The following is a 13,973-nucleotide window of genomic DNA, read 5'->3' on the forward strand; positions in this document are numbered from 1 at the left end:
CAGGGGGAGGCAAATGCAGGAAATGAAACACCAGATTTCACTTGACACGTTCTTACCGAGTACATTGATACACTACACAAAATATTATGGAAGGAAATTACCTGTGTCAGCAGCAGTATAAATACCTGTCCAATAACCACTCAGAGCTTTGATAATGGCCCTGTTAACACAGGGGCAATGAATATATGTTTGTCACTTAAATGCATCCAGCAAGTCTATTAAAAAACCCCTTGAGATTAAACTTGGCACCTATTTGAACACCCATCAGGGAGAAACAATAGGTTTGACATTACATGCTTGGAGGCCAGGGAGTTTGCTCAAAATAGAAATTGCAGCTTTTCTCCTTCTTGCACACTTAGGAAAACAGAGCACTTGGCAGAGCCTCCAATCCCTGCATAATTCAGAAAGTTTTGAGTATTTCATGACATAACAAATTGTTCAGGCATCTTGCTGCCATACCCTTCTGTTGCTGTTGCCTCGAATCCTCCCTCAAGGTTTTGAGGAGGAGGAGATGCTGGACAGAAACAGTGTCTGTTGGGAAGGGAGAGCTGTCATTCTCTCAGGCTAAGGCCTGTCTAGGGGAGTACTGCCGTGACTCACCAGCAGGCTGCTACAGCACTCGTGCATCACTCACAGAGGTCTCCCCTGCAAATAATTCCTACCACAGATAGACCTAACTGCAGCTAGACTACTGATCCCTTCATCTACTCGATTTGTGGGGGTCCTCTACACAGACAAAGTGGAAGCACGAGTGGAGTCAACTGTCACAGTAACAACCATGTGTTTTACTAACTAACCTCCAGTCTCTCTAGAAATATAAAGATCTGCAGGTACAACCATGCTGGCAGGATCCATTAAGCCTGACTTCCTTGAGAAAAGAATGAGGTTTTCAAGAAAACAACTACCTCATGACATGTTTGAAGCAGCACAGAGAAGACTGATGCACAAGGAATGCTGCCACAGAGACACAAGCAGGAGAGCCTACCTGCGGACACTTGCTCCACTGTCCCCAGTCAGACACCGCACACTCACTGGGACAGTACAAGCTACACTTCTGCATCGTATCTGGGATGTCATCCTGATTGCATAGTGCATTGGGCACAGTCTCCCCTCCATGGTCCTCAGCAGCACTCACACACCTGCATAGAAAACAGACATTTTCATTAGAGGAGAAGAACGGGATGTAGGTTGATGAAAAACTCAACACGAGCCTGCAATGTGTGCTTGCAGCCCAGAAGCCAACTGCAACCTGGGCTGTGTCAAAAGAAGTGTGACCAGCAGGAAGAGGATTCTCCCCTCTACTCTGCTCTTGTGAGACACCACCTGCAGTACTGCATCCAGTTCTGGTGCCCCAACACAAAAAGGACATCAAGCTGTTGAAATGGGTCCAAAGGAGGGCTGCAAAAATGATCAGAAGGCTGGAGCACCTCCCCTATGGGGTCAGGCTGCACGGCTGCAGTTGTTCAGCCTGGAGAAGAGAAGGCTCTGGGGAGACCTTAGAGCAGCTTTCCAGTACCTGAAGATGGGCTAGAAGAAAACTGAGGAGGGAGTTTTTACAAGGGGCTATAAGGAGAGACAAGGGGGGATGGCTTTTAGCTGGAAGAGGATAGATTTAGACTCTAGAGCTGATCAAGGCCAGGTTAAACAGAACCAAAAGTTACCAGGTCTAGTGGAAGGTGTTCCTGACCATGGCAGGGGGATTGGAAGTAGACGATCCTTAAGATCACTTCCAAGCCACACCACTCTATGCTTATGTAATTAGAATCATAGAATCGACTAGGTTGGAAGAGACCTCCAAGACCATCCAGTCCAACCTAGCACCCAGCCCCAGCCAGTCAACTAGACCATGGCACTAAGTGCCTCAGCCAGGCTTTTCTTGAACACCTCCAGGGACAGAGACTCCACCACCTTCCTGGGCAGCCCATTCCAATGCCAATCACTCTCTCTGCCAACAACTTCCTCCTAACATGCAGCCTATGCCTCCCCTGGCACAACGAGACTGTGTCTCCCCTTGTTCTGTTGCTGGTTGCCTGGCAGAAGGGACTGACCCCCACCTGGCTACAGCCTCCCTTCAGGTAGTTGTAGACAGCAATGAGGTCAGCCCTGAGCCTCCTCTTCTCCAGGCTAAACAACCCCAGCTCCCTCAGCCTCTCCTCATAGGGCTGTGCTCCAGGCCTCTCATCAGCTTTGTCACCCTTCTCTGGACATGTTTCAGTATCTCAGCATCTCACTTGCATTGAGTGGCCCAGAACTGGACACACTGCTCAAGGTGTAGCATCACCAGTGCTGAGTACAGGGGCAGAATAACCTTCCTTGTCCTGCCGGCCACACTGTTCCTGATACATGCCAGGATGCCATTGGCTCTCCTGCCCACCTGGGCACACTGCTGGCTCATCTTCAGCTACTATCCACCAGTATCCTCAGGTCCCTTTCTTCCTGGCTGCTCTCAGCCACTCTGTCCCTAGCCTGTAGCACTGCTTGGGGTTGTTGTGGCCAATGTGTAAAACCCTGCACTTGGCCTTGTTAAATCTCACCCCATTGGTCTCTGCTCACCCATCCAGCCTGTCTAGGTCCCTTTGCAGGGCTCTCCTACCTTCCAACAGCTCCACAGCTGCTCCTAGCTTGGTGTCATCTGCAAACATACTGACACTGCACTCAATCCCCTCGTCCAGATCATCAACAAAGATACAGAGCAGGACTGGGCCCAGGATACCAAAAGATCTGCTTGACCTCATCCAGGACACTCTATTTGTCTAGCACTAGCTAGCTATATAGCAATAGCTATATTCAGCACGAGTGGTCAAAAAGTGGAATTAATCTTGTTAATGCAAATCAAACTCAGCTCCATGCACCATACCCTTCTGTTACTCACAGGTTTCAATAACCACTCTAAACAAACATTCCAAACTTCAGACAGAGGGATTTTAACTTTGATCGCTTGACAGATGAGTGAACAGAAAATGACAACCAGCATGAACAAACCTCTGTGCTCCTGCTAGTAATATCCAAACATTTGGAAATAACTCAGCATTTCCCCATGCCTGGGGAATGTGTATTCACTAATAACGAATGCCACTCCAGTGTGTGCAGTGCCATTACTTGGGGAAAATGTTAGCAAATCAGAATATGGAGGCTCTGCACCTCAGGGGGCTTTATGTATATATGACATTTAGGCTGAAGAATTCTAATTTAAACATCATGCCTTCTTCCTGAAAGATGCCTTGATTGCAACACAAGGCTGCATCCCTGAGATGCTTTGCTGTAGACTGCTGCACAGAAACTCATCACAGAATCACAAAATTACAGAACGTTAGGGGCTGGCAGGGACCACGAAAGAGCATCCAGTCCATTCCCTCTGCCAGATCAGGATCACCTAGGGCAGATCACACTGGATCTCATCCAAGTGGGTCTTGAATATCTCCAGAGAGGGATAATCTACAACCCCCCACGGCAGCCTGTTCCAGTGTTCTGTCACCCTTACAGGGAAGAAATTTTTCCTCACGTTTACATGGAACTTCCTATGCCTCAGCTTCCACCCACTGCCCCTTGCCCTGGCATTGGGCACCACCAAGAAGAGTCTGACTCCCTCCCCTTGGTGCTCACCTTTTACATATTTATACCTACCATGGTTTTTTTCTTTTCAAACACACCCAGCTCAGCAACAGAGCCACTGTCAGAGGGTCAGATACTGCAGCTTCCCACAAGTCACGAATCAACTCCTTTCAATCTGGGGTTCCTGTGCTTTTGTCATCACTCACCTGACTTTCCTCGTTTGTATTCCTTCTCCACAGTGGAGGGAATTCTGTTCGCTGTTGATTTTGCACGAAGACCACGGTTCTACTACCCAGGAATACTGATTGCACTCGGTGTAGCATGGGACTGCCTCATACACCTGCCAGCAGAAAAAGTCAAAACTGTTCATCTGAACTATCCAGGTTATCACCTCTGCAGAAAAACCTCAAACCCAAGAAAGAGTACACTGAAGAATATCCTGGCTTGCTCTCCTTATGCTAAGGGGGTCATAATAACTTTAACTTCACTTATTCATCATCATCTTGACGAGGGAATTTTAAGTATATAATAGTAGTACACATGCAGCACCTTAAGAAATAGGATAAATAACAGCTATTTCCTGCAGCCAGAAGAGGAACTTCATTACAATTTCATTTGCTCTTACTGTTCTTGCTATAATCTATCACACTTCATTCATCAGGACCGTATGCAGCACATCCTTTTGTGTTTCAGAAGGTGCAAACTTGAAATCAGCATTCATTTACTTTCGCTTTCTTCATATCCTTGTAAGTTATTTGCCATAGAAGAATGAAACTTTATGCATCCTGTACATTTCATTTTTAGACACAAAAACTGTAAATGCTTTTTTCCCCTGCAAGTGACTTATCTCTAACTTATCTTCTAATCAGACACAACCATGTATTCATCTGAACTGTGGTAGCTAGACTGAGAGAAAAATCCAGCCAAAAAAGCTTGACAGATATGTTTAAAAGATGCTGGATATCCAGGTTGTTAGAAGAGGCACACTGAGATATGGTACTTTAGCAGGTATTTAGGTTTAAACAAATGAATGCATCAACAGTTCTGTTACAGTAATGAATAGAAGTTATTTATTTTTGAATGCAGTTTGTCTGCAGGAGCTAGGTTGAAGACACAGAGTTCTCTTGTTGCTTTGTACGAAGCACAATGTGCTGCCCTGGAAAAATACAGTGCACCTAAAATTCCTTCTTCCACACACCAAAATCTCTTTGACCTCGCTGCTGAGGAGCCATTCAAGTTCTCACCATTCAAATTACTCTAAATCACAGTATCACAGTATTATTAGGATTGGAAGAGACCTCACAGATCATCAAGTCCAACCCTTTACCACAGAGCTCAAGGCTAGACCATGGCACCAAGTGCCACTTCCAATCCTGCCTTGAACAGCTCCAGGGACGGCGACTCCACCACCTCCCCGGGCAGCCCATTCCAGTGTCCAATGACTCTCTCAGTGAAGAACTTTCTCCTCATCTCCAGCCTAAATCTCCCCTGGTGCAGCCTGAGGCTGTGTCCTCTTGTTCTGGCGCTGGCCACCTGAGAGAAGAGAGCAACCTCCTCCTGGCCACAACCACCCCTCAGGTAGTTGTAGACAGCAATAAGGTCACCCCTGAGCCTCCTCTTCTCCAGGCTAACCAATCCCAGCTCCCTCAGCCTCTCCTCGTAGGGCTGTGCTCAAGGCCTCTCCCCAGCCTCGTTGCCCTTCTCTGGACATGCTCAAGCATCTCAATGTCCCTCCTAAACTGGGGGGCCCAGAACTGAACACAGTACTCAAGGTGAGGTCTAACCAGTGCAGAGTACAGGGGCAGAATGACCTCCCTGCTCCTGCTGGCCACACCATTCCTGATGCAGGCCAGGATGCCACTGGCTCTCTTGGCCACCTGGGCACACTGCTCAATAACCTTCCACTCAACTAGCTCCCCCCACAAAACCCAATCAACCAGCCAAACAACTCCCCCCTAGAAAAATCCCCAAACCCACAATACAACACAATTGTCCCATATTTTACATAACTTACAGCTTTATTTTAAAATAGCAGATTATGACTATGGATATTGTGGTCACAATAATAAAGAAATCCTATTTGTGAAATTCTGGAGGTGGGGGAAAGAAATATCAATCTGAAAGCAGAACTGTTGCCACATCTGAACATGAACTCCATACCAACTGATAAGAAGGTAACTTGCTACAGAAAACCCCTCAAGAACAGGAAATGTCAGAAACTAATTTTAACTGGGTCTGCCTATATGTTGCACGTAGGTTTAGCAAATGCAAAGGAGTAAGAGAAGCTGAAACATGCAAAATACATGAAAGAGAATAGAAAGGGAAGAGGGAAACAGAAGTCAGGAACAGTGGGGGCAAGCACAGCACGAACGAGTAAAGCATCATGTTCCATGCAGAGGAAGGGGAAAGGGGGGGAGGAATGAAGAAGGCAAAGGCAATAGTGCAATTGGTACCATTTTCCCCTACACATTATTAAGCAAAAATCTTTTCTCGTGATCTGTGCACAAATAACACCAGAAAATGTGCAACATTCATGAGGATTACTACCTCAGGGTGAAATGCACACAGCGGTAACATTTGGTACGACCTTGCCTTGTGCAAGACCTTCCCTTGCCTTTTGGAGGAGTGCAGGTGGTGTGCAACACTTCCAGCTACCACTAGGCCTGCATGGAGGTTTCTGGAAGACCACAGTACACCTTGATCATTCAATATAAGCCAACGATTTCAGCACAGCAAGGTGGCCTATCTGTATGATACACAGGTATCACAGTTAACCTCAGCTAGCAACTGAGCACCATGGCAGCTGCTTGCTTACTCGTCCACTGACCTGGCACAATAGAGGAATAAGAATCAGAAGAATAAAGTAAAACCCATGGGTTGAGATAAGAACAGTTTAATAATTGTCATAAAATAATAATGGTAATATGAAGAATAATTGCAGTAAAAAGGATGACAACAAAAAGAGAGAGAAACAAACCCATACAAAAAAAAGTGATGCCCCATTGCTTCCTAGGCAGTGATCTGCACACCATCTCCACCAACTCCTCCAGTTTACATACTAGGCATGACATATATGGTATGCAATATTCACTTGGCCACCTCAAGTCAACTGTCCTAGCTGTGCCCCCTTGCACATTCTTGCAGTTTCTCTCCCCAAGCCTCCTTACTGGCAGGGCACTGTAAGAAACTGAGAAGTCCTTGGCTCAGCATAAGCACTACTTAGCAACAACTGAAACATCAGCACATTATGAATATTATTCACATTCAAGATCCAAAACACAGCACTGCATCAGCTACTGGGAATAAAATTAACTCTATCCCATCTGAAATCAGAACAACAGGTATCCATATATTGTACAACATCTGTACAGAGGCTACATTTCCTAGACTGAGCAATCTGGACCACAAGTGCCGCTGATAACTAATTGGCTAGTGTACACAAGAGCAAACAGAGAAAGCATCTGCAGAGGGGAACCCATGCTCAGCACCAGCAAGTGGGTATAGGGCAGACATGGGGATATGTGCACAGCACAAAGCCCCTTGGCCACACTGTCACCCTGAGAGAGTTATGGGCTTGTGCAGCCGTTCGCTTGTGTGCACCAGGTAGAACAGCAATCCCTCTTTGGGCAAGATGAAGCCTTCACATTCCCCAAAGACTGCTAGGACACAGACACTGAGACAGGGAGTATTTATTAGTTACCCACGCTGTGGGGGTAGGAAAAACTATGTTCTGCCTAAGTTGTCTGACAAAACATATGGCTGTTGGCAGGAGACCATTAGTTGAAGAGGTAAATGTGTGCTTAAGGAGTGATCAGAGCTTCCTTCATCACAGAGGGGAGACAAAGCTAAGAGAGAGTGAAGGGACAAACCTGGCAAGAACTGATTGCCAGCAGGCAGGAAACCTCCCTGTAGTCTGGGGAGAAGGTGTCCCACCAGGCAGCATTAAGGGAGATAAAACATTAAAAAGTTAATAAATATTCTTGCTCTTTGGACTTTTGGAGAGAAAGATAAAGTTGGAAGAGGCTGGGAGGAGATGGCATAGTGGCTGCCCCACAAGCCTGGCAGGGCAGCTTGGGGTGATGCAGCACAAACAGTGGCTTTAGGGATTTAAGATTCTTTTCCTCACTCTAATTAATAACCTTCCCCAGGCTTAGAGGATATCACTGTGAATTCTCTAGGTCATGACATGAGCACTGCAGCAAATAGCCTCTGCTCCTCACTTGGACAAAACCAAGAGGTTGGAAATCCTGGCTCATTGTCTCAGTGACCTTTCATGTCACTGCATTACAACCTGGTAAACATCAAACCTCTCCAAACCAGCAAGGCTGACCTGCAGACAGCAGAAGCCTAACACCAGGAATTTACTGCAAATGCATTTTGGTGGTCAAAAGCTCCTGTGACATTTACCTGCTGTGATTTCTGTGCAAGGAAACCAGCAGGGTCTGGGCAGGGATGAGATGCCACATGAACTCAAATCTACCCGAGGAAACATGTAAGGACAAAACAGAGATCCCATATGCACTGACACAAACACATGCGATGTGAAGTGATACTTCAAATGTGCTCTTTCAAGAGCAGACAACAATAAAGCCATTAATAGACCATTTGTATTCTGCTGTCTAACCATGACAAGCTGTGGCACAATTACACACAGAGCTCCATCAGCTCTCCTCCTCCAACAGACATCCTGCTCTGTGCTGGAGGAGGGAGGGCACACAACACCAGCCCCATGACCTCTGTAGTACCTCAATACCTGGATGGTCTGCAGCTGACCCCTTCAGCACTTCCAGTTTGGTCAGGATTCCCAGGTCACACTCACCATTAAAAATCCATAAGACAATTGCCATAAACAACTCATTTTTCAAAGATACTGTGCTGACACCACTGCATGTTCCTGACTGTGAATCATAGAATCATAGAATCAGCCAGGTTGGAAGAGACCTCCAAGATCATCCAGTCCAACCTAGCACCCAGCCCTATCCAGTCAACCAGACCATGGCACCAAGTGCCTCATCCAGGCTTTTCTTGAAGACCCCCAGGGACGGTGCCTCCACCACCTCCCTGGGCAGCCCATTCCAATGCCAATCACTCTCTCTGCCAACAACTTCCTCCTAACATCCAGCCTATACCTACCCTGGCACAACTTGAGACTGTGCCCCCTTGTTCTGTTGCTGGTTGCCTGGGAGAAGAGGCCACCCCCCACCTGGCTACAATGCCCCTTCAGGTAGTTGTAGACAGTAATAAGATCACCCCTGAGCCTCCTCTTCTGCAGGCTAAACAGGCCCAGCTCCCTCAGCCTCTCCTCATAGGATTTGTGCTCCAGGCCCCTCACCAGCTTTGTTGCCCTTCTCTGGACATGTTCCAGCACCTCAACATCTTTCTTGAATTGAGGAGCCCAGAACTGGACACAGCACTCAAGGTGTGGTCTGACCAGTGCTGAGCACAGGGGCAGAATAACCTCCCTTGTCCTACTGGCCACACTGCTCCTGATGCAGGCCAGGATGCCATTGGCTCTCTTGGCCACCTGGGCACACTGCTGGCTCATCTTCAGCTTACTATCTATCAGTACCCCCAGGTCCCTTTCCTCCTGGCTGCTCTCCAGCCACTCAGTCAACCTCTCTCCTCCACCCTGAGTCAGTGTCAATCTGCACCGTGAACAGCAGTACCTCTGAGACATCAGGAAGGTGTGAATAGTCATCAGAAGGGACAGATTTCTTAAGAGTAAATTACAACATCTATTGGTAGACTCTGTTAGGCTTTTAAATGAGAGTCTCAAAGAGATGCAAGATTTCAGTGGGTGAAACTCTGTGGGTTTCTGTTTCAGAAGCTGTGAATATAATTTGTGGCTCTGTCTTTGCATTAAAAAACCACAGTGATGTGGCAGGTGTTCATCTCCTCCACAGGACACAGTTTCCCTCCCATTTCTCTCTCCTGGCTTGACATAATTTCTTTTCAATCACTTCCAATTCCTCCCTTTTTAGCTTTTTTTTTTTAATTAGAAAAACCAACCAACCCAAACAGGGCAGACAACAAATCTTAAAGCCTTTCAGTTCTATCTTTCGCTCACAGCTGCGGTACTTAAGGAGGTCAAAAAGAAGAGCTTCTTGAAGTTGCATTTGCAAAAGATTTTGGACAATCCTTGATGTTGAGTCCTCAACCAGGGGAACCTTGGATTACTTCTCACCTTTGGGATCCATAGGACCCTGTGACAACCTTGAAGAGAGGCTGGGATTGGATATGGCCCCTGTGCTAGTTTGAAGCAGGGTAGAATGTTTTGGTGAGAAAAACTAGATGCTAGGCTGTGAAAGGAAAACAATGGTGATGTCTGCTTCCCTCGGAGTCTTGCTGAAGAAGAATGTAAAGATTAGATAACACTTTCACCATTTTGTCTTCACTCTCAGGCTGGGCTTTGACTGAGCTGCATCTCCCTAACCTCACCTGCCACTCACCTTTGCTTCTTAACCTCTTGGCTGAACCTCTTTTCTTCCTTAGGACTGGGGTAAGGTTGAGAGGGGCAGGGGGAAGGTGCAGGGGTGGTTGAGAGCCCCTCCTGGGGACTCAGGTTTCTGGGAGGGGAGTTGTGTTTCTGTATTACCTTTTACCTTGTATATTTCTGTATATAACTGTATATACTGCAAATATCTGCTTGTATATTGTGCTAGCTGTAAATAAATAGCTTCATTTATATTCCCAGAGCCCGACTGAGTCTAGCTAGGTGCTTCTAAAGTGTTGGGGGGGCGGGGAACACCCAAACCACCACAGCCCCTCACTCAATCCAGTGGATGAGTCCGGGTTGGGATGTGCTCTCACAGACTTGTAGTTGCAATACAGTTTCAAATTAGACAGTTTCAGTATCCTGGCCTGCATCACATTTGCCATCTGCTACCTCTCGTCTAGCTACATTATTTTTCTTCCCACGCAAAAAGACAACAACTCATTTGAAAATAATCTGCTTAATGCTCACCCTTCCCCAAACCCACTATGATAGTGCATTTACAAAAGCCTTCAGCCTGAGCCCTCCAACACATACATGGAGCTGTACTACCATGATTCATTTCCTGAAGGGCAGTAAATAAATAAAGCCTACGTGATGGACACAGGGGACCACTGCTCTGCACCACCCAGCGAGGAGAAAGAAGCTGGAAGCTGCAGACACATGACTTGTGCAGCGCTCAGCACCCACGAGACCAGCTTGGCTCCATCTCTAAGTGCCTTGTCTTTAATTCTTTCAAGAAATAAACCCAATCAAAATACTTTCAGCATTTTAGGAAATTAACTGCTTTCCTCAATTTTTTACTGATATTCATATGTTAGATATTGAGTTCAATGAACCAAGGGGTGAACTGATGCATGGCTGAAGTCAATGAGGATTTTGCCACTGACTTCCACAGAACCACTGTATCACTCTTTGTAGCCACAACTAACCTGGAATACATTAACACTGAAATCCTAAAATCAAGTTGACAGGCACAGTTGTAAATAAATTAATAGGAAGAAAGATGAAAACTACTTTGAAAGAGACAATCCACTATAGGCTTGCACTAAGAAGAGAGCTCCCACTCAAAATAATGCAAACACTGAGTCCTTGATAAAGTATCTTGATGTCAAGTTACTTCAACAAAATACACAACCATTAATCTATTTATTTTCTTTTTAAATACCTGGTACTTGCATTTCATAGAATCATAGAATCAACCAGGTTGGAAGAGACCTCCAACATCATCCAGTCCAACCTAGCACCCAGCCCTAGCCAGTCAACCAGACCATGGCACCAAGTGCCTCATCCAGTCTCTTCTTGAACACCTCCAGGGACGGTGACTCCACCACCTCCCTGGGCAGCCCATTCCAATGCCAATCACTCTCTCTGTGAAGAACTTCCTCCTAACATCCAGCCTATACTTCCCCTGACACAACTTGAGACTGTGTCCCCTTGTTCTATTGCTGGTTGTCTGGGAGAAGAGACCAACCCCCAAATATCTAACCACCAGAGAGTTTTGGAATGATTTCTAATGTATTTAAACATAAGTCAGGAATAGCACTGACCTTGAAAGGGACATAGAGAAACAAGTCCACTTGTTCAACTGATGTGGTTCATTAAGAGAAATTCATACCTATATGTCAGGTAGCTTTATGATGACCACCTGCAGTGTAAACTAGAAAGAATGAAGTTCAATGCTTCTGAAAATCATAGCAACTTCATATTTCAGTGGACATCAAGATTTATTGTCCCTCAAGGTAAATATTGACTCTGGTTTTTCCTCAGTCGATATTTTAGCTTTCAAGACAGTAAATCTTGGTGTTCACCTCAACTAAAGTCAATATCTGCTTATTATATTAGAACAACCAAACTGATCACTGTAGCAGTTGCCTGAGACCCTAAGGACAGCCTCTCTGCTATTCATTTCTAATAAAAATGGGCTAAATGCTTTGCTAAAATAAGTTCATTTTACATTGCTTCCCTTATACCAAAGCTAGATCACACCTAATACATAGAAACTACCAGAAGGGAAAAATAGCAACCTAATTTAAACTCTGGAGACCACCACAAATGACACTAAGGCTAGAAAAGATCTCATAGAGGAAAGACTGGTTCCAAAGACACTTGATGGTAAGGAAATTCAAGTGCAGATGTGAGATCTACTCTTACTGAGCCTGGCCAGAAATTCATTCACTTTCAGTATTTTTTGTGCCTCCATTTGTATGTTCCTTGCACATTCAGGCTGCAAGAGGAGGCAGTATGCTAAAGTGGCCCTCACCTTCTCTTAGAGCTTATGCCCACCACTTTGTGATATCTGGGTGACAGCCAGCACCTCTCTTGCAGTTAGGCTGACACAAATGGACCTAAAACACAATGGGATATGTATCTTCAAAGATGTCCATCCACTACAATTACCTGCAAATCCAACTTGTCTGATGCCTCCATTTAGTTCATCCAAATGTCCTTTTCGGTTGTAAGGTGCCCATACAGTAACTGAGTAATTTTTATGATGCTCTACTCCTGCCTCTGCATTCCATTTAATCTGAAGCCAGATAATTCCTAATAATGAGATGCTTTTATTTAATTCTTTAAAACAGAATTAAAAATGGAGTACTTACTTTGTTAATTAGTTAAGTGCATGTTTGATTTGGCAGATCTAAGCACACATTTAAAAGCTCCACTGAATTAACAGACTATCTGAATGACAAGTACTTGCACATTAACAAACACTACATCACAGAAATGACCTCATTAAACTTTCAACATGAAGCAGTTCGCTTTTAAAAGACACAGGCTTTATTTCAGTCTGGTTTATATATTGATCACCATCACCAGAAGTATGCTAACTGCTCACCACTGCTAAAAACAGATTGAAAAATTAATTTTCAAGCAATCTGGATTTTGCAAAGCAGCTGTTTTCACTGATGAACACTTGCCTTTGGGTATTTTGGGATGCTGCAAACAGACACCAAAATTAAACCAATCAATTGCTCAAGAATGACTTACAGTGCAAAAGTTTGAATAAACCAGCATGTGTGAAGGCTTCTGCAGTGATCAGATTCCTGAGTTCTTTTACTCCTCTGCTAGCTGCCTGCAGAAATACTCATGAAGCAAACTCAGCACTTTCAGTTTTCATTTACACCCAAATCAAAAGTGTTTTTTTTTACCTCCTTTGTGGTACAGAAAAAAGCAAATCAATTAGAGCTTTGCTAAGGTTATGAAAAGCCTTCCCTAGCATTGAACTGAGTTTATAGAAAACCTAGACCTGCCTAAAACTTTGTAGCTAGCAAAAGGATGGGATCAATTTTATTTCATGTGCAAAATCTGAATGAAGAGTCCAGGCAATAATTACCATAGCATAGACACAAAGATGTATCAATTCCCAAGTCCAGGCAATAATTACCATAGCATAGACACAAAGATGTATCAATTCCCAAGTCCAGGCAATAATTACCATTTCATAGACACAAAGATGCATCAATTCCCAGTCTCTGCCCTGTGGGCAGTATGGAAGCCCCTACAGAAACAGATCCTTCACCATTACTCTGTGAGACAAGTCATGGTGATGGCCTTCAAAACGCTGCTGAAAAATGATTTTCATTGAGTAGGAAGGATAAAAACCAATTATCAATCCTCTGAAGTTTCCCCACCTTTTGATTATCTATTTTCAGCCCGAGCCTCTAAACTGCTCAGCTTTAATCCTAATTTACACATGAGAAAGTTGAGGACGAAGAACTGAGTGATTCATTAGAGGCTGGTGAGGGAGCCCTGAAGGAGTGGGGGACTGAACCTGGAAATGCCCTCAGCTTAAAATCAGATATCAAAAAGTTCAGATGAAGACATTTAAGGATGAAGTCACCCAAAAGAAGCAGCACCATAACATTCTGCTTGTAAAATGAGGAAAAAGAAGAGAGGTTTAGGAAATCATCAGGGTGATCTTGCT

General features: G+C 44.9%; 1 protein-coding gene across 5 annotated transcripts in view; it reads right to left on the reverse strand.

Annotated features, from left to right (window-relative positions):
- The window catches only part of THSD7B (thrombospondin type 1 domain containing 7B), a 427,787-nt gene that overhangs the window by 45,883 nt on the left and 367,931 nt on the right, over nt 1–13,973 (reverse strand). For all 5 annotated transcript variants that reach the window (XM_064155654.1, XM_064155664.1, XM_064155685.1 and 2 more), the window contains exons 17-18: nt 3,759–3,892; nt 986–1,139 (exon numbers count right to left, since the gene is read on the reverse strand). In XM_064155654.1, coding sequence (XP_064011724.1) covers nt 986–1,139; nt 3,759–3,892 — 288 coding nt within the window. The remainder of the gene's footprint in view (nt 1–985; nt 1,140–3,758; nt 3,893–13,973) is intronic.

This window comes from Pogoniulus pusillus, chromosome 2 (assembly GCF_015220805.1).
Source record: "Pogoniulus pusillus isolate bPogPus1 chromosome 2, bPogPus1.pri, whole genome shotgun sequence".
Taxonomy (NCBI): Eukaryota; Metazoa; Chordata; class Aves; order Piciformes; family Lybiidae; genus Pogoniulus; species Pogoniulus pusillus.